Below are 20,373 nucleotides of genomic sequence, written 5' to 3'. Positions count from 1 at the left end.
CCTGTTCCAAACATGCTGGCCCCTCTTTGCTTTTTCTGAAATACAAACAGACTCCTGTCTTGGGATCTTTGGATCTGATATTCCTCTGCTTGGAACATCTTGCATGTCTTTAGTGAAATGACTTTGTCTCACAAGGCCTTCCCTGACTACCCATCTAAAATTTCTAGCTCTTCCCCAACATTTTCTATCCCTCTTTCCTGCTTTCTTTTTGTCTGTAGCCTTTAACAATGTGTTTTATTTTCTGTCCTTCCTAGAAGAATATGAGTCCTACAGAAACAGGGATTATTGTTTTGTTTATTGACACTAAATTCTCAACACCTAGAACTGTATCTGACACATAATAAGCCAGAAATATTTGTTAAATGAGGAAGTGGATGACCCTGAGGCCTCAGTCCAATGCTGCCTTCTCCTTAATACCTCCTCTCGTTTCCTACTTTGTCTCTCCTGTAGGAGAGTTGCTTATGGGGAATTTAACAGGGAATAAGTCTCAGGGATTAATAGATTATTCAACAAATACTTACCAAGTTCCATTGTGTCCAGATACATGGTATAGGACCACGGCCTCTTGCACAAAATTTCTGTCACCTTTTCTCCATTCTTAGTGCTACCTTGCCTGCTCAAGCCTCAGAAACTTGAAATAGGGATAGCCCTCTCAATGGTTGCTGCTTCCAGTATTCTCTTCCAATATCTTTTTCATTCTGCTCCTGAGGTTATATTCTGGTCCACAAATACGATCTCTTTCAACTGAAAATACTTTACTGTTACTGGCTTTGTTTCCCCCACACTCTCGGTGACAGCACACAGAGTTCCTCCCATGTGGCTTCATCAGTCTTTTCAGCCTCATCTTTCATCATATCTTAATTCCACAATTTGCGTTTTGCCAAAGCCCTTTTCTCTCTCTTATCAAGCCTTTGATCTGTTCCTTTCTCTTCCTAGAATGCCTTTTTCTCTCCTTTTCAACAAACTTACTCATCTTTTGAGAATGGACTAAGGTGACACCATCACTTTAAAGCCTACTGACTACCTCTCTTAGCACAAAACCTCACTCTAGGTTCCCCAGTCTCCCCCATACCACCACCCCTACTCCCACACAGTTTTCCTCCTTCATATCACATTTTAGTCTGCACTGAAAATGGCTAGAAATGTGTCTCTCCACTAGCTGTGTATTCTTGGAATTGTGTTGTTTATTTCTCTGCCACAGCACCCTCATCTTCCTGATGCAGGAAATAATGTCCTCTTGTTTGTGAATATGATACTTAATACCTCTAAAATTTCTAATATGAATTATAAATCACAAATCTATAAATCACTTGTTCTTTGGCCTCTTTCTGTTATCCAGGGCCGAACACTCATCAGGGTGGATATCTGACTTTCAGAGGTCTCTGTTGTCTCCCTGATTCCCACCCTCAGTGATAGACCCATATAGTCTTTCCTCCCACGAAGTTTATGTGTCTTTCAGGCCCTGAGTTTGGTCCTGAGAATACAGACCTGCACATCATCTCTCTGAAACGTGCCTTCCAAATGATGATATGATAGAAGTAGTTCTGGAATGGGAGTCAGTGGACTGGGTTCTGACCTTAGCTAAGCCATGAACTTGCTTTGTGACTGAGCAAACCCATTTCCCTTCTCCGCAGCTATAAAATGTGATGCTCATACAAGTTCATCTCTCAGATTCTCTTCGACTCTTATCATCTGAGAACATGTAGCTGAGGGCAACTCATGCCACACTCTCTGAGTCAGCCATAATTTGCCAAGCCTTTGTGAAAATCATTTTGCATACAAGGTTGCATGCAGAAGATCTCCAAACAGTCCTGAATGATGAGTTTTGCCCTCAACAGAGCTTAAATCTGAAGGAGTTTTGAACTTTCTCTGATCCCCATTGTGGCCCTGGTTCTGAAAATAAGAGCTTCTTGAGTATTTTTGTTAGAGAAAGCTCTGAAGACCCTTTCTTTATGAGTCACCTTGAGTACTCGTTAGCGTTGTATTCTTACACTAGACATGACAAGTGTCTCCACCCCTGTCTTATGAATAAGGCACTGAGGAACAGAGAGGTAAAATTATTTAGGTTAATCTAAGTTATACTTAGTAAAAACCAAAATTATCTACGGTATCATCAATCTTTAGAGGTTCTCTTTTACCTACTCAGGCAGGGTTAGGAGCCCCTTTGGGTTCCCACAGCTCCCTGTGCTTTCTCTTATTTTAATTGTGTGTGTCTGTCTCCAATTAGGAATCAAACCTGACTCCTCTGGGCATGTGACACAGAGAAAAGTGTCAGTTAGCGTTCCTTTAATGGAACTGGACTAAGTTTTTGTTAATATGCAAATTTGGGCATCACACGAGGGAAAAGTTACCATGGATTCATTCCAGGCCAGAGGGGGAGCTCGTAACCAAATAGGTAATTAGACCTATTGCAATGGAAAAACCCTGGAAACTCAGGAAACCTGGCTGGGTCTTACAGACGCTAGTTAGCCAGATGTGCAGTGAGCAAGCCACTTTACCTCTCTATTGCCTGGTTGCCTTACTGTGGCTTAGAGCGGCCTTGCCTGAGGTCGCACAAAACATGTACCACAGAGCTGATCATTGATTGTGTGACTCCTGAGTCTAGGGCGTTTTGCAGTTCTACTTTTGCTTCTCAATTCAGTATTTTCCATCATCCCACAAGGTATACAGAGATGAGAGGAGTGATCCCTCACTGGGGAATATTTATGAACTGAGCCTTGAAAGGACAGTTTTAGTAGCAGAAAGGACACTAGGAACACTTCAGATACAGCGAATAATAGCTCAAGCAAAGACCTAAAGGTAGGAGAAGGCTAGAAATGGTCCTGCTTATACCTATATAATGGGAGGTTTCTGGCACGTTCTTTCTGACACCCTAAAGTCAGTCATTCCACTGTGTTCTATTTCAGGGAGTCCCTTGACAGAACGGAAAGTATCGATACCCAGTTGTTGTGTATCCTTTGCAACGGCTGATGATCCATCTCCTACCTACACCCAAGTGGTTGAAAACACAGATTCCCCCATCTGGAATTTTCAACAGCAGTCAAGGTTTGTATTTTATGATAGCCCATCAGCCTTCCAGAATCTTCTTTTTGTTCCAAGAGACAAACTCAGATCAAGGGATATAATAGAGGGAACAATATTAAGCAGACCGGGAAAATGCTTTTCTTATCAAGCAGTTATTTAATCCTGGTGCTTATGAATTCACAGTTAGTAGTGATTTAAAGATCTTACTGTGGTATTTTTTTTTTTAACTCTTTTTGAGCTCAGTACAACTCAAAAATTATTCAGTGAAAACTGCTTAGATGCCCCACTCTGTTCTAGAGCCTGTGAATTAAAGATGATTAAGACAGTCCCTGCAATTGCACTATTCATGGTCTACCTGGGAAAATATACATTAGAATGTGACAAGTGCTGTAAAAGTAGCAAAAAATGATTCTAGTGCCTCAGAAAGATAATTTAGATTAACCTAGAAGTTCAGGGAAAGCTTTTTATTTTAAATAAGATAATTCAGCTGAGTATTGAAGAATGTACACAGTTTATTTGGGGGAAGAAGATATAGCAAACTAATTTCAGGAAAGGCTGTGGATTGTACATCCTTGAAAAAGATTTCTGCTGCATTGGAAAGAGCCTGGGCTTTGCACTTAGAGAGACGTGGCCTCCAGCCCCATCTCATTTACTAGCTGTGTGAACAAATTAAATTGTATCTCTGAGCCTCAGATTCCTCATCTGCAAAGTGGGGTTAATTTTTACAGGGTTATTGTGAGGTCCAAATTAGGTGACATTTAGAAAAATGAACCTCATGGTACAGAGCAGGTGCTCCACAAATGTTAGATCTCCTTTGGAAGACTCAAAGAATTGGAGGTGGAGCCCTGTCAGTCATGCTGCAATGCAGTTCAGAGGTCAGCGGCTGACATTCAGGCCCAGTGCTTGTCCACCCTTTTTTTCATTACATCTTTCATCGTCATTGAAAGTGTGAGTTCTAGTATAACAACTGTTATCATTATCTTTATCCTGCATCACCTTTTATAAGGTTTCTCACTTGTCCACCAACACTAGACATACCACATGGTGTCTGATCTGCTGCTTTCTCACAGTGTTTCCATACCTAATTGAGCCCAGCAGTTGTTCACACATCCAGTGTTTTGAAATTTGAGAGGCCGACCTGAGTCAGGAGCTAGAACTACAGTGACAACTCAGTACTATCTATGGTGAACTACTGGAAATCATAGAAATTCTCGCCATTATGGCCAGGTACTTGATCTAAAATATCAAATCTGCCTTAAAAGGGAGGAGGCTAGAGGGCTAAGCTTCTAATTGAAGGTGATTTATTCATTCAGAGCGTAACATTATGGACTTGACAAAGGGACATTGACAGTCTCCTAATTTTATCCCCTCACTTCAAAGTTAAGACTGTAGACCAGGGAGGTTACATAGTCTGTTGGTAGCAGAGGAAAGAAGAGAAGAAAAATGAGTAAAGGTTCTGTTTACAATTGCTCTATCACAAAATTATTTCATTTGATGCTCCTTGCAACCTTATAGGTAGAAAATAACCCGTTTAACAGGTAAGAAAGCCAGGGCTCAAAATGTTTGAGTCTCCAGGGTCACTCATGTAACCATAGCAGAGCTGGAATGCGGAGGTGGGTATTCTGAACACCAAGCAGAATTCAGATTTTTGACACAGTACTTACTTCACTTTATCACAGTGCCTCCTGTTGTCTTGAAGTGGGGTCTCTTCAGTTCCCCAGGGGTATCTAGGGAAGGAAATTAAATCTCTTAGTTTTCCCTGGATTTCCTCCTAAAGCAATGGCACCTGGTGTGGAACTTTCCAAATCTTTGTAATTTAAAATGGTATAAGTCATTTCTTAAATAAAATGTGTTAGAGGTCTTTATTGAATTCCATATCAACTTCTTTTCTGATATGAAAATGGATACTTTCTTATTTTGGTGCCTTACCTCTGTAGAGTGTGACTTAAAGCAAACTAAGCTTTAAGTCCCAGCCCTGCCACTTACTGATTCTCATGTGACCTTGAGCAGGTCACCCTGAGCCCACTTTTATCATCTGTAAAGCAGGGATAACAATGCCAATGTCTAGGCTTCTGTGCAGATTACACATATATGAGATACTAGGCACTGTGCCTGGCCCACAGTAGGCACTTGGTGGATGTTGTTTTTCCCCTCTTCTCCCTTCTCACCATTCCATTTTCCACATTAAATAAAAAGAATCCCTCCTCTGCTCCAGTAAAACTGTTCCTTACATCTTAAGGAGCTCCCTCTCCACACTCCCTCTCATCCTGAGAAACAGAGTTTGAATGTGGCAGATACCATCAGGTGGGAAAGTACTGCATCAGGGGAGCCTGATTTCAAGTCTTGGCAAGTTACTTCTCTCTGAGCTTCCATCCCTCATTTTACCTGTGAAAGTAAAACTATATCCTCAGAGATGACCATGAAGTTGAAATGAAAATGTTAGGAAAGTGCTTTGCAAACTACAAGATGCTCTTCAAATCTAAGTTTCATACGGCAGATGCTTCCTACACCATTAATTTATGGTGGATGTTTTTCTTAATAGGCTATCAAAAGAGCTTCTTTTGGACCCTCAACAAACTCTGGTCTTCAAAGTTTGGCATAAAGGAGGTATGAACTCTGTTCTGTGAATATTTGTCTGAAAATAAGCTTACATCCTGTTGACAGTTTCCAATCCTTTCCTTTTTTAACCAAGTGAAACCATGGCACTTGTGATGCAGGGACGCATATATTTGTTAGAGGGAATCTCACAGAAGGCCACATTAGTCTCCTAGGAAATTTAAATCATTAGAAGTCATGTCATTTTGTTTGACTTTCTGCTTAGTGCAGAAGTCCAAGTACATTTCACCTTTCCAATTGTATCTCATCAGTCACAGCGTACAGCCTGCCATACACAAGTGATTTCAACCCCATGTATGATGTTGTACCTTCTATTGGCTTATTAACCAAGACCCCAGCATTTTTAAGCTGTACACAAAACTAGAGTCTTGTTTCAAGAGCCTCTAAGAGGTGTTGACATCATGATCCTTGAACCTAGTTTTATTCAGCTACCATTATTAACAGGCGTAATCCAACAACATCAAGAGCACAGACTCTAAAGCTACGCTCTGGGATTCAGATACCAGTTCTTACCCCTTACAAGGTAGTATGACCTTGGGTGAATGACTTAATTTCTCTTTGCTTCAGTTTCTTTATTTATAAGATAGGGATAATAGTACCTACCTCAGTGGGAGAATTAAATGAGTGTCTGATACTTGATAAAACCATCTGTTTTTATTGTTCTTATTAGTGAATGACAGTGTGCTGAGAGCTTTACAAACATTTCTAATCCTACAGTGTAAAAACATCATTCATTTTTTTAAATTCTTTTTTTAAGATTTTATTTATTTATTTGACAGAGAGAGAGCACAAGTAGTCAGAGAGGCAGGCGGGGGGAGGGGGGGGAGCAGACTTTCCCCTGAGCAGAGAGCCCGATACGGGGCTCGATCACAGGACCCCGAGATCATGACCTGAGTCGAAGGCAGAGGCTTTAACCCACTGAGCCACCCAGGTGCCCCTAATTCATTCATTGTTACAAATGTAACAGCTCAGGCCCAAAGAAATTAGAAAGTCATATACTTATTAATCAGTGGAGCCAGGATTTGAACCCAGTTCTGACTGGCTATACAGCCTTCACCATTTGTACTTCACCATGCTAGTAACATTGGATGGGGAAAGTGAGTGAATGAGGACATCCAGCTATCTCACAGCTTCTGTAATTAGAAAATTTTGTCTTAATTAAATCCCTCCTATAAACCTAGCTACTTTAACATTCTTGCTAGGGCCTAGTTTCTAAACCCTCAGTTGTTTTGAGTCTACAGCCTTACAGTTTTTATTTGCCAGTGGTAAGTTTCACAGCTAACCCCAGAACCTAATAAAGACCTGAGAGTAGTCAGTGTGTAAAGGAAATAGACTTACCTGTCTCTCCTCTAGTGCTTCTGTTTGGAAATCATGCTGTGAATCCGATTTCGATGATTTGTCCCATGCTCCTGCCTTGGATTCACTTATCATGCCCCCCCCCCACCTAATGTCCGTAAATGTGGCAGAACTGATCATAAATCCATTTTCTCTGAATCAACATAAGGAATTCCTGCTGTATTTAACTAGGCTTCACCCTCCTGCCTGGCATTCTGTTCTTCTCTTTTCTCTAAAGTACTCCACAGATTGTCAGGCAGACTAGGGTTTGCCTCAGTTCAGCTCTTACTATAACAAAGCAAAAAAAAGAATAACTTCGGTCTTAATACAGACCTGGATTCAAATTTTGGTTTTGCCATTCGCAATTCATATGACCTAAGCCAAAACACTTTACCTCTTTGAGCCATTGTTTCCTTAATAATGAAATTAGGACAATAGTACCTGCCCTACAGGATTTTTATAAAAATTAGAGATTATGTTTGGCACATAATTGGTGCTTAATAAATGGAGCTATTTTTATTATGTCTACTATGTGTCAGGTACTATTAGGGCTATTTGGTATAGAGAAGAACAAAATTCCCTATCTTCCAAGACCACTAGAGAATCCTGTAAAACCCTGTTGTAAATGGAGACGGGGAAAATGCCTAGACCCAACAGACCACACTTACCTAACTCTGTCTCTCAGTGGAGGTAAATGCCTCTCTTCCCTTAACTCCAGCCTTTCCACACAGCCTTAGCTATGCAAACAATAAATATAATCAATAAATATTTGAGTTCCTACTCTGTGATAGGCACTATGCTAAGTGCTAGGGATTCAAAGGTAAAATAAGGCATACATGGTCTTTACGCTCATGGAGCTTGTATCCCCCAGCGGCAGGTGGAGTTGGGGGTGGGGTAGAGATAAACAATTAGAAGATAGTATGATTAGACAAATACAGGGTGTTCTGGCAGGGAATATCTAACTCAGACTGACGATGTCAGAGAAGGCTTCCTGGAGCATACTTCAGCTGAGAAATGAAGGGGCATGACAGAGTATAGTCAGAGGCAACAGCAAATACAAGAGTCTGGAATAAAGAAAGTATGAAATAAGTTTGAGATCATGAGAACATAGAACTACAAAGAAAGAATGATGGGTTGTCCCACTAAATATGATATTAAACTGAGCTCTTCAAAGCTATTGTTTTTCTCAGTGATCAACTTAGCCTGATTTCTCCTCAGGTATGTTCAAGATATAATGTTAGGAAAAACCCTCAACCTGTTACCTAAAGTTACAATCTATCAAGAATAGGTTATGCATAGGTAACCAAATAAAACAAGATTATTTTTCTTTGCAAAGCTATAAAAAAAATATTTGGAGTGCAAATTAATGGTTCTAGCCATCATTCTTCACTCCCATTGGGTAAGAATTACTTGACTCTACTCTGAGGAACACAATGTCAAATGTTCATAGACTCTTAAAGACTGTCCAAGTTGAAGAGGATCTTAAATGTGGTTCAGTCCTTCTCATTGTGTATATGAGACTTGAGGTTTGGGGTGTTAAAGTAATGTGTTTTCAAATCAAAGCCACACTCAGATTAGCTGTTGTGGTGCACTGCTTCCTTGTCCCACTCTGCATTGGCAGTTCATTTGTGTTCTCAGTGGTTGTTTATCAACTTCCTCGTGATGTGGGAAGATTTATGCCGGAATGAAGAGTGTAGGAAACATAAAGCAAATGATATTTGGTCTTAGCTTTTAGGTAGGTCCGAGGCTAAAGAAGAGAAAACTGTCCAAACAAATGTTAGTGTGTAATGAGTCCAGTGTCACCAGTGGAATGTACAAGAAACTGGGAAAACTAATGACCACTCCTCTTAGAAATTTGCATTCCTTGACTTATTTAGCAAATTGAAGACTGAGAATGGTGTCCATATTTGGTAGTCAGCCTTTGATATTCATTATAGGGAATATAGCCCATACAAAAAAGAACTTGTGGAAGGAGAGGAGCCTGTTCTTCTCCAGCTACTTCCATGTCAGAAGTGAGGAACAAGAAGCAATGAGTCTGAGAACAAAGGCCATTGAATGGTTGCTTATCCAATCAACAAGGGGTCTTCTTACTCACTAAGGGCAACCCTGTTACAAACCTGAGTCCAAGCTCTTATTTTGCACCATGTACTGGTTTTCCAGCGGGTTCTTTTTCTTTCTTCTGTGATTTGTATCACTTTTGTTCTTAATTAAATATAATACATGTATATGTTATAGAGAATTTGAAAAATACAGACAAATGTGAATGGGAGAATGCAAATCCCTCATAATTCCAAGGGTGATGGTTTTTCAAATGATTTCTTTCAAGGCCCACTGCCCTGAGGAAAATCACTGAGACATAATGTAGGGAAAAGAAGTATCTGCTGCTTAAGGTTGTTTTCCAATTGCCTATATCAAAAGAATAAAACTCAACTCTGCTAGCTTTTCCCTGCCATACAAAAAGGGAATTCGTGGTAGTAAAAGCAGGCTGTCTCTCTCATTCTCATTATCTGTCTTCTCTGTTGATTTTGGAATCACTTGAGCCCCCCCACACACACCCACAGTCCCCTGATTCAGCTTCTCTGTGTGCAGCCTCTAATGTCAGTGGCAAGACCTGCCCAGCCACACTACTCAGTTCTTCTCTTTCCTCCACAGATGAGGAGAGGGTGATTGGCTTTGCCTCAGTGGACCTCTCCCCACTTCTTTCGGGCTTCCAGTTTGTCTGTGGCTGGTACAACATCACAGACTTCAGTGGAGAGTGTCAGGGGCAGATAAAAGTTGCTATCTCCCCTCTGGAGAGTTTGATGCACTTCAAAGAAGAAAGACAATCAAGACGTGGGGTAGAGACCCCAGGATTGCTGGTACGTATGCTGATTCGCGGTCTTAACCAGTAAGCGTTCTGCTGAGCCAAATCTGTAAGAAGATCCTTTACATATGTTTGGTGCTCTCCAACTTACAGAACACATTATGTATTTGTGTCTCATAATGACCTCATGACCTGTTTAGGGTGATAAAAATTACACAGTGGTGACAAAGTGGAATTACACAATGGTGACAGACACACAACTCTGAATATATTAAAAACCACTGAATTGAACAATTTCAAAGGATGAACTTTATAATACACTGACTATATCTCAATTGAAAAAAAATTTTCTACTTGAGTATAGTTGACACACAGGGTTACATTGGTATCAGGTGTACAACACAGTGATTGGACAAGTTTATATGTCATGCTACTCTCACAAGTACAGCCACCATCTGTCATCATACAGTGCTATTACAATACCATTGCCTGCATTCTCTGTGATGTGCCTTTTATTCCCGTGACTTATTTATTCCATAACTGGAAGCCTGTATCTCCTACCTACTTCACTGCTTTTGCCCATCCCCCTCCCCTCTAGCAACCGTCAGTCTGTTCTCTGTATTTATGGGTCTGTTTCTGCTTTTTTCTTTATTAATTTGTTTTGTTTTTTAGACTCCACATACAAGTGAAACCATAGGGTATTTGTCTTTCTCTGTTACTTCAGTTAGCATCATACCCTCTGGGTCCATCCGTGTTGTCACAAATGGCTGTATCTTAAATAAAATAAGATTCATTGCAGCATGGAGTTTGAAACCACATTGGTTAAACTTTTTAAAAAACTCTATTACATTAAAATCCTTGTTCTTTCTTTCTTTTAAGGTTTTATTTATTTTTCCGAGAGAGAAAGCATACAAGCAGGGGGAGCAGCAGAGGCAGAGAGAGAAGGAGGCTCCCTGCTGAGCAAGGAGCCTGATGCTGGACTCAATCCCAGGACCCTGGGATCATGATCTGAGCCGAAGGCAGATGCTTAACTGACTGAGCCACCCAGGCATCCCTAAAATCATTGTTCTAACAAAACAGAGAATCATAGGGGAAGAGAGGAAAAAAAGATAAGATGAAACCAGAGAGGGAGACAAACTATAAGAGACTCTTAATCATAGGAAACAAATCGACGGTTGCTGAAGGGGAAGGAAGTGGGGAGATGGGATAAATGGGTGATGGACATTAAGGAGGGCACATGATATAATGAACACTGGGTATTACATAAACTGATGAATCACTGACCTCTACTTCTGAAATCAGTAATACATTATACATTAAATTAATTGAATTTAAATAAAAGGTTTTGGGATGCCTGGGTGGCTCAGTCAGTTAAGCATCTGCCTTCAGCTCAGGTCATGATCCTGGGGTCCTGGGATTGAATTCCGCATCAAGCTTCTCTTGCTCAGTAGAAAGCCTGCTTCTCTTTCTACCCGCTGCTCTCCCTGCTTGTGCTCTCTCTCTCTCTCTCTCTGACAAATAAATAAAATTTTTTAAAATAAATATTTTTTAACTTTCAAATAAAATCATTGTTCTATCTTACAGAAAAAATAAAAAGAGAGGGAATGGAAAGAGGGGAATCAGTGATAGTAAGAACAGGCACTCTTTCAGAGAGTTTAACTATAAAAGAAAGAATTTTCCAGACTGTCCCAGATGAGGGAGCTCTATCAAGACAAAGATTCTAGGGCTTGTTTTTTTCATCTCTGTTATCATGCATGCCTGACTCAGGTTCTGGCAGGGTGGGCGTCTCTCTCATGCATGACTGCGTGAGAAGGTGACAAAGAGTTAAACAGTCACTGTATAAGAAGGTCTTTTCTTCACTTCAGCCCTGTAGTCATGAGATAAGAAATACCACTTCACATCTAAGGTAAAATGATACCCTATAGTCAGGAGTTCACAAACTAGCTGGAAGAGCCAAGCATAAATACAAATAAAGCAACTAAAAAGTAATCTGATAGCATAGTATATAAAATGGGAATAATAATAGTACCTATCTTATAAGATTATTGTGAAGTTCAAATAAGAAAATTGCTTAGTACAGCATTCAATACATAGAATATACTCAGCAAATTATATTTATCTACATACAATAAATTTTTTAAACACAAATTTACAAACTTATTTGTACTTCTTTGTTCCAAAAGGATTTGTGGTGACAGGCATACCATTTTTCTCATTTTTCTACAGAACCCAGTATGTCGCCCCTTTTCCTTCCCTGCCTCTGCATTCCCCAGCAGCATTGCAAGATGGACCCCAGAACAACTTGTTCACACCTCATCAAAGGAACTTGATTTCTCCTCTACTGAGAGGTGAGTGAATTTTTGATGGGAAGAAATAGAGTTGAAAGTCTGCTAACTGGTTTGTCATCTCTCTTTACTTTATTGAAGGAAGAAACTAGAGACAGGGAAATAGCTTTGTTCTGTCACAACCGCTGGGAACTCCAGGATCCTATGAAAGCAGATTTCTTTTTTTATAAGAGGGAAACTAGAATTTTTACTGCTATCAGGAGGGTAGCTTCAGTGGAAAGGATGCTGTTCTCTTTTCCTTAGAGGCCTTTAACGTTTGACGTTTATCCCTGAAATCAATCATCAGCTGTCTGAGATCTTTCCCTTTCCAAACGTAGGAACCGGGATATTTTATAAAGAGCAACTGGCCCATCCAGATGCTTCACCACGTCAACCATAGACATGCATATGGATAACGGGGCTAGAGCATATTCCATCCTCTCAAAGGAAGAAAACAGGAGTAAATCTTCATGACCTTAGATTACTCAAAGATTCCTTACATAAGAGACAAAAAGCAGAAGCAACGAAAGAAAAAGTAAATTGGATTTATAAAATTAAAAACTTTCATGCCACGATTAAGAAAATAAAAAGGCAACCCACAGAATGGGAGAAAATATTTGCAAACCCATAGATATGATGAGACTTATATCCAGAATATATAAAGAATCCCTATAATTAAATAATAAAAAGCAAATAACCCAATTAAGCATGGACCAAAAGGGGTGCCTGGGTGGCTCAGTGGGTTAAGCCTCTGCCTCCAGCTCGGGTCCTGATCCCAGGGTCCTGGGATCAAGCCCTGTGTTGGGCTCCCTGCTCAGTAGGGAGCCTGCTTCTCCCCTTCCTCCCCACCGCCCTGTGCTCATGCTCGCTTACTCTCACTCTGTCTCCCTTAAATAAATAAAATCTTAAAAAAAAAAAAAAAAGACAAATGATCTGAATAGACATCCAAAGAAGATCTGAAAACATCCAAAGAAGATACACAAATTAACAGTAAGCACATGAAAAGATACTTAACATCATTAACCATCAGGAGAATGTAAATGAAATCCATAATGAGATACCACTTCACACCCACTACAATAACTGTAATCAAAAAGACAAATATCACAAGTGTTGGGAGGATGTGGAGAAACCAGAACCCTCATACATGGTTGGTGGGATTTTTTTTTATTTATTTATCTATTTATGCATTTATTTATTTATTTTTAAAGATTTTATTTCTTTTTTTGACAGAGAGAGACAGTGAGAGAGGGAACACAAGCAGAGGGAGTGGGAGAGGGAGAAACAGGCTTCCCGCTGAGCAGGGAGCCCAATGGGGGGCTCAATCCCAGGACCCTGGGATCATGACCTGAGCCAAGGGCAGACACCCAATGACTGAACTACCCAGGAATGGGATTTTAAAATGGTGCAGCTGCTTTAGAAAAGAGTCTGGCACTTCCTTTTAAAACATTAAACATAGAGAAATCATATGATCCAATAATTCCACTTCTAGGTATATACCCAAGAACAGTAAAATCATATGTCTACAAAACCTGTACATGAGTGTTTGCTAGTAGCATTGTTCCTTATGACTTAAAAATGGAAACAACCAAAATGTGCATCACCTGATGTGTAGAAAAACATGTGTTATCTCTACATAATGGAGAATTATTCAACCACGAGAAGGAATGAATTACTGATATATACTACAACACGGGTGAAGTTTAAAAACATGCTAAATGGAAGAAGCCAGTCACAAAAGACTCTATATGGTTATTATTCCATTTATATGAATTATTCAGATTAGGCAAATCTACAGAATCAGAAAGTAGATTAGCAGTAGCCTAGATCTAGGAGGTTTGGGTTGAGGGTTTGGGGGAGTGGAGGAAATGTGGAGTGATTGCTGATAGGTATAGGGTTTCTTTTTTGGGTGATGAAAATATGTGGTGATGGTTACGCAACTCTGAATATACTAAAAACCATTGAGTTGTACAATTTCACTGGGTGAATTGCATGTGAATTATATCTCAATGAAGCTAATATTTAAAGAGAAGACAATTATTGCTGGAGTCAATTTCATGAATACCTTGCTAAGAAATTTGAAAATTTTTTTATAGATTTAAAAAAAACAAAACAAAACACTGCAGCTGTGTCAAATTCAGTGCCCGCCCATCCCATGGCTGACACTGGCCCAAAAGGCTGCCACAGAAACACTGTGATCCATGGGCCTTGATCCCCTGTGCTGGGGCTCAGGGATAAATTTGATCACAGACACCTCATGCCACCCCCCCAAAAAAAGAGCAACCAAAGCTAGAAAGGACCAACAGTGATTAAATAGGAAATAGATTAGTACACAAATGCTTAGAACAGTGCTTGGCACATTAATAAGGACTCCATAAACAGTGTTGTTCTTATTGTTATTTCAGACCTATGTTTTTAGAAAAATCACTCAGGCTATAATGTGGAGAATTTATAAAAGAGAATAGGTAACACTTAAATCAATGGAAACAAACAGAAAATCAACAAGAAAACAGTGGCTTTGAATGACATATTGGACCAGATGGATTTAACAGATATATTAAGGACATTCCATCCTAAAACAGTGGAATATACATTCATTTCAAGTGCACATGGAACATTCCTAGAATAGATCACATATCAAGCCACAAAACAAGTGTCAACAAATTTAAAAAGATTGAAGTCATATACATCTTTTCTGACCACAACACTATGAAACTAGAAATCAACCATAAGAAAAAAAACTATAAACATCACAAATACATGGAGGTTAAATAACATGCTACTAAACAATGAATGGATCAACCAAGAAATCAAAGAAGAAATCAAAACGTATACGGAGAGAAATGAAAATGAAAACACAACGGTCCAAAATCTTCGGGATGCAGCAAAAGCTGTTCCAGGAATCTAGGTTAGAGCAATACAGACCTACCACAAAAAGCAAGAGAAATCTCAAATAAACAACCTAACCTTACACCTTTGGAGCTCAAAAAAGAAGAACAAACAAAACCCAAAACCAGCAAAAGGAAATAATAAAGATTAGAGCAGAAGCAAATGATAGAGAAACTAAAAAAAGAATGGAACAGATTAATGAAACCAGGAACTGTTTCTTCAAAAAAAATCAACAAAATTGATAAACCTCTAGCCAGATTCATCCAGAAAAAGAGAGAGAAAGGACTCAAACAATATCACAAATGAAAGAGGAGAAATAATAACCGATACCACAGAAATACAAATAATTGTAAGAAAATACTAAGAAAAATTATATGCCAACACATTGGACAACCTCGAAGAAATGGTTGAATTCCTAGAAACATATAACCTACCAAACTGACACAGGAAGAAATAGAAAATTTGAACAGACTGCTTATGAAATTGAATCTGATCAAAAAACTCCCAACAAACAAAAGCCAAGGACCAGACAGCTTTCAGGTGAATTCTACCAAACATTTAAAGGAGTAAGTGGCAACTGAGTGTCTCAGTCAGTTATTCATCCGACTCTTGATTTTGGCTCAAGTCATGTTCTCACATTTGTGGGATAAAGTCCTATGTTGGGTGCTGCACTCTGCTTAGGACTTTCTCTCTCCCTCTCCATTTGCCCCTCTCCTTGCTCATGTTCTCCCCCTAAAGTAAGCAGAAAGAAATTAAGAAAAACAAAAATACAATCCCATTTACAATTGTACCAAAAATAGTAAAGTAGTTAGGAATAAATCTAACCAAAGAGTTCGAAGGACTCTGAAAACTATAAAATACTGATGGAAGAAATAGAAGATGACACAAAGAAATGGAAAGACAAGGTCTCCTGGTTGGCTCAGTTGGTTAAGTGTCCAAAACTTAATCTCAGCTCAGGTCTTGATCTCAGGGTTGTGAGTTCAAGCCTCACATTGGGCTCCACACTGGGTGTGGAGCCTACTTTAAAAAATGAAAAGAAAAATGGAAAGACAATGCATGCTCATAGATGGGAAAAACAAATACTGTTAAAATGTTTATACTACCCATGGCAATCTACACATTTAAAGCAATCCCTATCAAAACACCAATAGCATGTTTCACAGAACTAGAACAAAGAATCCTAAAATTTGTTTGGAACCAGAAGAGACCCAAATAGAGAAAGCAGTCTTGAAAAAGAAAAGCAAAGCTAGAGGCATCACAAATCTGGACTCTCAGTTTGTATTACAAAGCTCTAGTGGTCAATACAGTGTGGACTGGCACAAAAATAGACACACAGGTCAATGGAATAGAATAGAAAACCCAGACATAAACTCACATTTATATGCTCAATTTTCAATAAAGGAGGCAAGAATATGCATTGGGAAAAAAGCAGTCTTTTCAACAAATGATGTTGGGAAAACTGGACAGTAACATGCAAAAGAGTGAAACTGGACCACTTTCTAACACCGTACGCAAAAATAAGCTTAAAATGGATTAAGGACCTAATTACGAGACCTGAAACCATAAAAATCCTTGAAGAGAACATAAGCAGTAATTTCTCTGACATTAGCTATAGCAACATCTTCGTATAAGTGTCCACCTAAGCAACAGAAAGAAAAGCAAATATTGTTGGGACCACGTCAAAATAAAAAGCTTCTGCACAGCAAAGGAAACAACCAACAAAACTAAAAGACAGCCTGCTAAATGGGAGAAGACATTTGCAAATGATGTATCCAATAATGGGTTACTATCTAGAATACATAAAGAACTTATACAACTCAACACCCAAAAAACAAATCCTCTAATTAAAAAATGGGCAGAAGACAGGAACAGACATTTCTCCACAGAAGACCTACACATGGCCAACAGTGACATGAAAAGATGCTTAGCATCACTCAACATCAGGGAAATGCAAATCAAAACCATAATGAGGTATTACCTCACACCTTCAGAATGGCTAAATCAACAGCACAAGAAACATATTGGCAAGGTTGTAGAAAAAAAGAATCCTTGTGCACTGTTGGTGGGAATGCAAACTGGTGCAGCCACTGTTGAAGACAGTATGGAGTCTCCTCAAAAGTTAAAAATAGGGGGGACACCTGGGTGGCTGTCGGTTAAGCGGCTGCCTTTGGCTCAGGTCATGAACCCAGAGTCCTGGGATCAAGTCCCACATCAGACTCCTCGCTCGATGGGGAGCCTGCTTCTCTCTCTGCCTCTCCCTGCCACTCAGCCTGCTTGTGCTCTCTCTCTCTCTCTGACAAATAAATAAATAAAATCTTAAAAAAAAAAAAAAATAGGGGCACCTGGGTGGCTCAGTTCATTGAGTCTGCTTTCGGCTCAGGTCATGGTCTCAGGGTCCTGGGATCGAGCCCCATATCAGGCTCAGCTTCTTTATCTCCCTCTGCCTACTGCTCCCCTACTTGTTCGTCCTCTCTCTCTCTCTGTCAAGTAAATAGATAAAATCTTTTTTTAAAAAAGTTAAAAATAGAACTGCCCTATGACTGAGGAATCACACTACTGGATATTTACCCAAAGAATACAAAAAACACGAATTCAAAGGGCAAACGCCTCGTGTTTATTTTTTATAATTGCAGCATTCTTTACAATAGACAGACTATGGAAGCAACCCAAGTGTCCATTCACAGATGAATGGATAAAGATGGGGGGGTGTGCACGCATGCACACACATACACAATGGAATACTATTCAAACATTAAAAAGAATGAAATCTTGCCAGTTAGAACAACATGGTTGGATCCAGAATGTATAATGCTGAGCAAAATAAGTTAGAGATGGGGAGCGTGGGTGGCTCAGTGGGTTAAGCCTCTGCCTTCAGCTCAGGTCATGATCTCAGGGTCCTGGGATCAAGCCCCCACATCAGGCTCTCTGCTCAGCAAGGAGCCTGCTTCCTCCTCTCTCTCTGCCTGCCTCTCTGCCTCCTTGTGATCTCTCTCTCTCTCTCTCTCAAATAAATAAATAAAATCTTTAAAAAAAAGTAAGTCAGAGATGAATAGCATATTTCATTCCTGTGTGGACTATAAGAAACAAATCAAACGAAAGGGGAAAAGAGACAAACCAAGAAGCCGACTCTTAATTGTAGAGAACGGATTGTTACCAGAGGGGAGATGGGTAGGGGGATGGGTGAAACCCTCAAGGGGACTAAGAATACACTTATCTTGATGAGCACTGAGTAATGTACAGAATTGTTAAATCACTCTATTATACACCTGAAACTAATACAACACTGTATGTTAACTACACTAGAATTAAAGAAGAGAGAGAAAAAGGGGTAAGACTGAAGGCAAGATTATTTGGAAGATGGTTGTAATCCAAGCCAGAACCATGGTAATGGGGATGGATTTGCAATGCCATTTTGTTTGTTACTTGTTGATTGTCACATTAGGAGTTTTCTTATTGGCTGGGAATTTACTCTGGCCCCATTTATTCCTGACAGAAGTGGTACCACAAGAAGTCAGGCATCACGCCATGAAGAGCATGTGCAGAATATCCGCCGGTTTCATGAATCCCTGCAGCAGGGAGAGGTGGTTTTGCCACGTGATGACAAACTGACCGCATTGCCTTTGTCCTCCCGTACTTCCATTCTGACTTCTCTCAGGTAAGGCCCTGTGCTGACAAAAGACACAGGAAACCATAGTGAAGCACAAGGTAACCGGCAGTGGCAGCTGGCAGGACTGCTTTTCTGTCTGCTGCCGTGGCCCTGAGTGGCTTAGGAGGGACTTTTATCTAGGTTAATGCTGAATTGGACCCTGGAACCTCTCGGGATTCCTCATAGATCAACCTTTCTCAAGCGTGGGGCCTTCCGTTCCTTCACGGGCTCTATTACTGGTCCACCTAGTAACACAGGAACTTGAGGTTATTCACCAAACGTAATAACCACCTCACATCTATATAGTTTCGTATCTACTTTAAGGTTTTTTGTTTTTTTTTTTTTTTTTGGCAGACAGATCCCAAGTAGGCAGAGAGGCAGGCAGAGGGGAGGGGGGAAGCAGGCTCCCTGCTGAGCAGAGAGCCCGATGAGGGGCTCAATCCCAGGACCCTGAGATCATGACCCGAGCTGAAGGCAGAGGCTTAACCCACTGAGCCACCCAGGCGCCCCTAGTTTCGTATCTACTTTAAAGTTACAGAGCCTCATTCTGCCCACTGTCTTTCTTCTCACAACCACTGAATTCTTCCAGACCAGCATCGGTCCTGTTAATGTTTCCCTGTCTCTTTCTTAATTTAGTCAGCATCTGAGCCAGAGAAGAAAGGGCCATTATAGATCATCTGAGTCAGCGCCTGGGTTATATAGTAAGAAGTGTGGTGCTGTGAGAAGGTCTTGGCTTCAGAGTCCAGTAGCCTTGGCTTCCAATCCTGGCTCTACCATTCCCAGAGGGGGAGATAGCCTGTTACCAGATAATTATAATGATGTGTGGTAAGAGCTGCAGGTTTTCTGGCCAAGGGTAGATGGAGGAATAAGTAACATTCTAAGTTGTTCATGGGAAGATTTAAAGAAGTCACACTTGAACTGGTCTTTGAAAGATCAGGTCAATGAATTTGAAAGACATTCTATGCAGAAAACATGCTGAGACCCAGAGGGATGAAACAGCAAGTCAAGTTTGGAGGAATACCAGCAGTGCAGTTAGGATACAGCTGAGCATAAGATGTAAAGAGCAACGGGCCTAGTCAGTTGAGCGTCCGACTCTTGGTTTCAGCTCAGGTCATGACCTCTTGGGTTGTGGGATCAAGCCCCACTTCGGGCTCCGTGCATTGTGGGGAGACTGCTAGAGATTCTTTCCCACTGCCCCTCACCCCACTCACATGCGTTCTCTCTCTCTCTCTCAAATCAATCAATCTTAAAAAAAAAAAAAAGAAGATGTAAAAAGCAGGGCAAGTTCTGTGGGGCCATCTTGAAGGGCCTTAAATGTTAGCTAAGAGTTTGGACTTTAAGAATGAATGATTCTCAAGCGGAAAGTGATGGGGAGGGGAGGAAGAGAATGTGTAAAGTTGAGGGGAAAATATTTGACATTTTATATTTGGAAAAACTAACCTATTATTTGGTTTCCTAAAGCAAACTCAGAAAAGAAGTGGCAAACTGTTTTTGATTGGTGGAACATGGGTTAAAAAAATTGAACAGTCACACTATAGACTATGGGAAACTGTTCAGACTTTTATATCACAAGAAAGTGGTATGCTCAGATTCTCATTTTAGATTCTCAGCCAGAGACTGTAGGCTATTTAAGTAAAACCATTAACAGTGTGGCTGCATTTTATTGGGTCATTCACTGAGAAAAGAGAGAATGAAGCTCTCCTGCACCCTAGAGCAGATTCTCTCAGTGTCGGCAC

At 40.2% G+C, this 20,373-nt stretch overlaps 1 protein-coding gene across 1 annotated transcript in view; it reads left to right on the top strand.

Annotated features, from left to right (window-relative positions):
• Positions 1–20,373, top strand: part of C2CD3 (C2 domain containing 3 centriole elongation regulator) — a 142,723-nt gene that overhangs the window by 94,925 nt on the left and 27,425 nt on the right. Inside the window, exons 25-29 of the mRNA XM_080815490.1 lie at positions 2,907–3,045; positions 5,567–5,631; positions 9,628–9,833; positions 12,005–12,126; positions 18,485–18,646. Of these exons, the coding sequence (XP_080671616.1) occupies positions 2,907–3,045; positions 5,567–5,631; positions 9,628–9,833; positions 12,005–12,126; positions 18,485–18,646 (694 nt within the window). The remainder of the gene's footprint in view (positions 1–2,906; positions 3,046–5,566; positions 5,632–9,627; positions 9,834–12,004; positions 12,127–18,484; positions 18,647–20,373) is intronic.

Source organism: Martes martes (genome assembly GCF_963455335.1).
Source record: "Martes martes genome assembly, chromosome: 10".
NCBI classification, from domain to species: Eukaryota; Metazoa; Chordata; class Mammalia; order Carnivora; family Mustelidae; genus Martes; species Martes martes.
The sequence above is the reverse complement of the archived record's forward strand: the minus strand, read 5'-3'. Positions and strand labels throughout refer to the sequence as shown.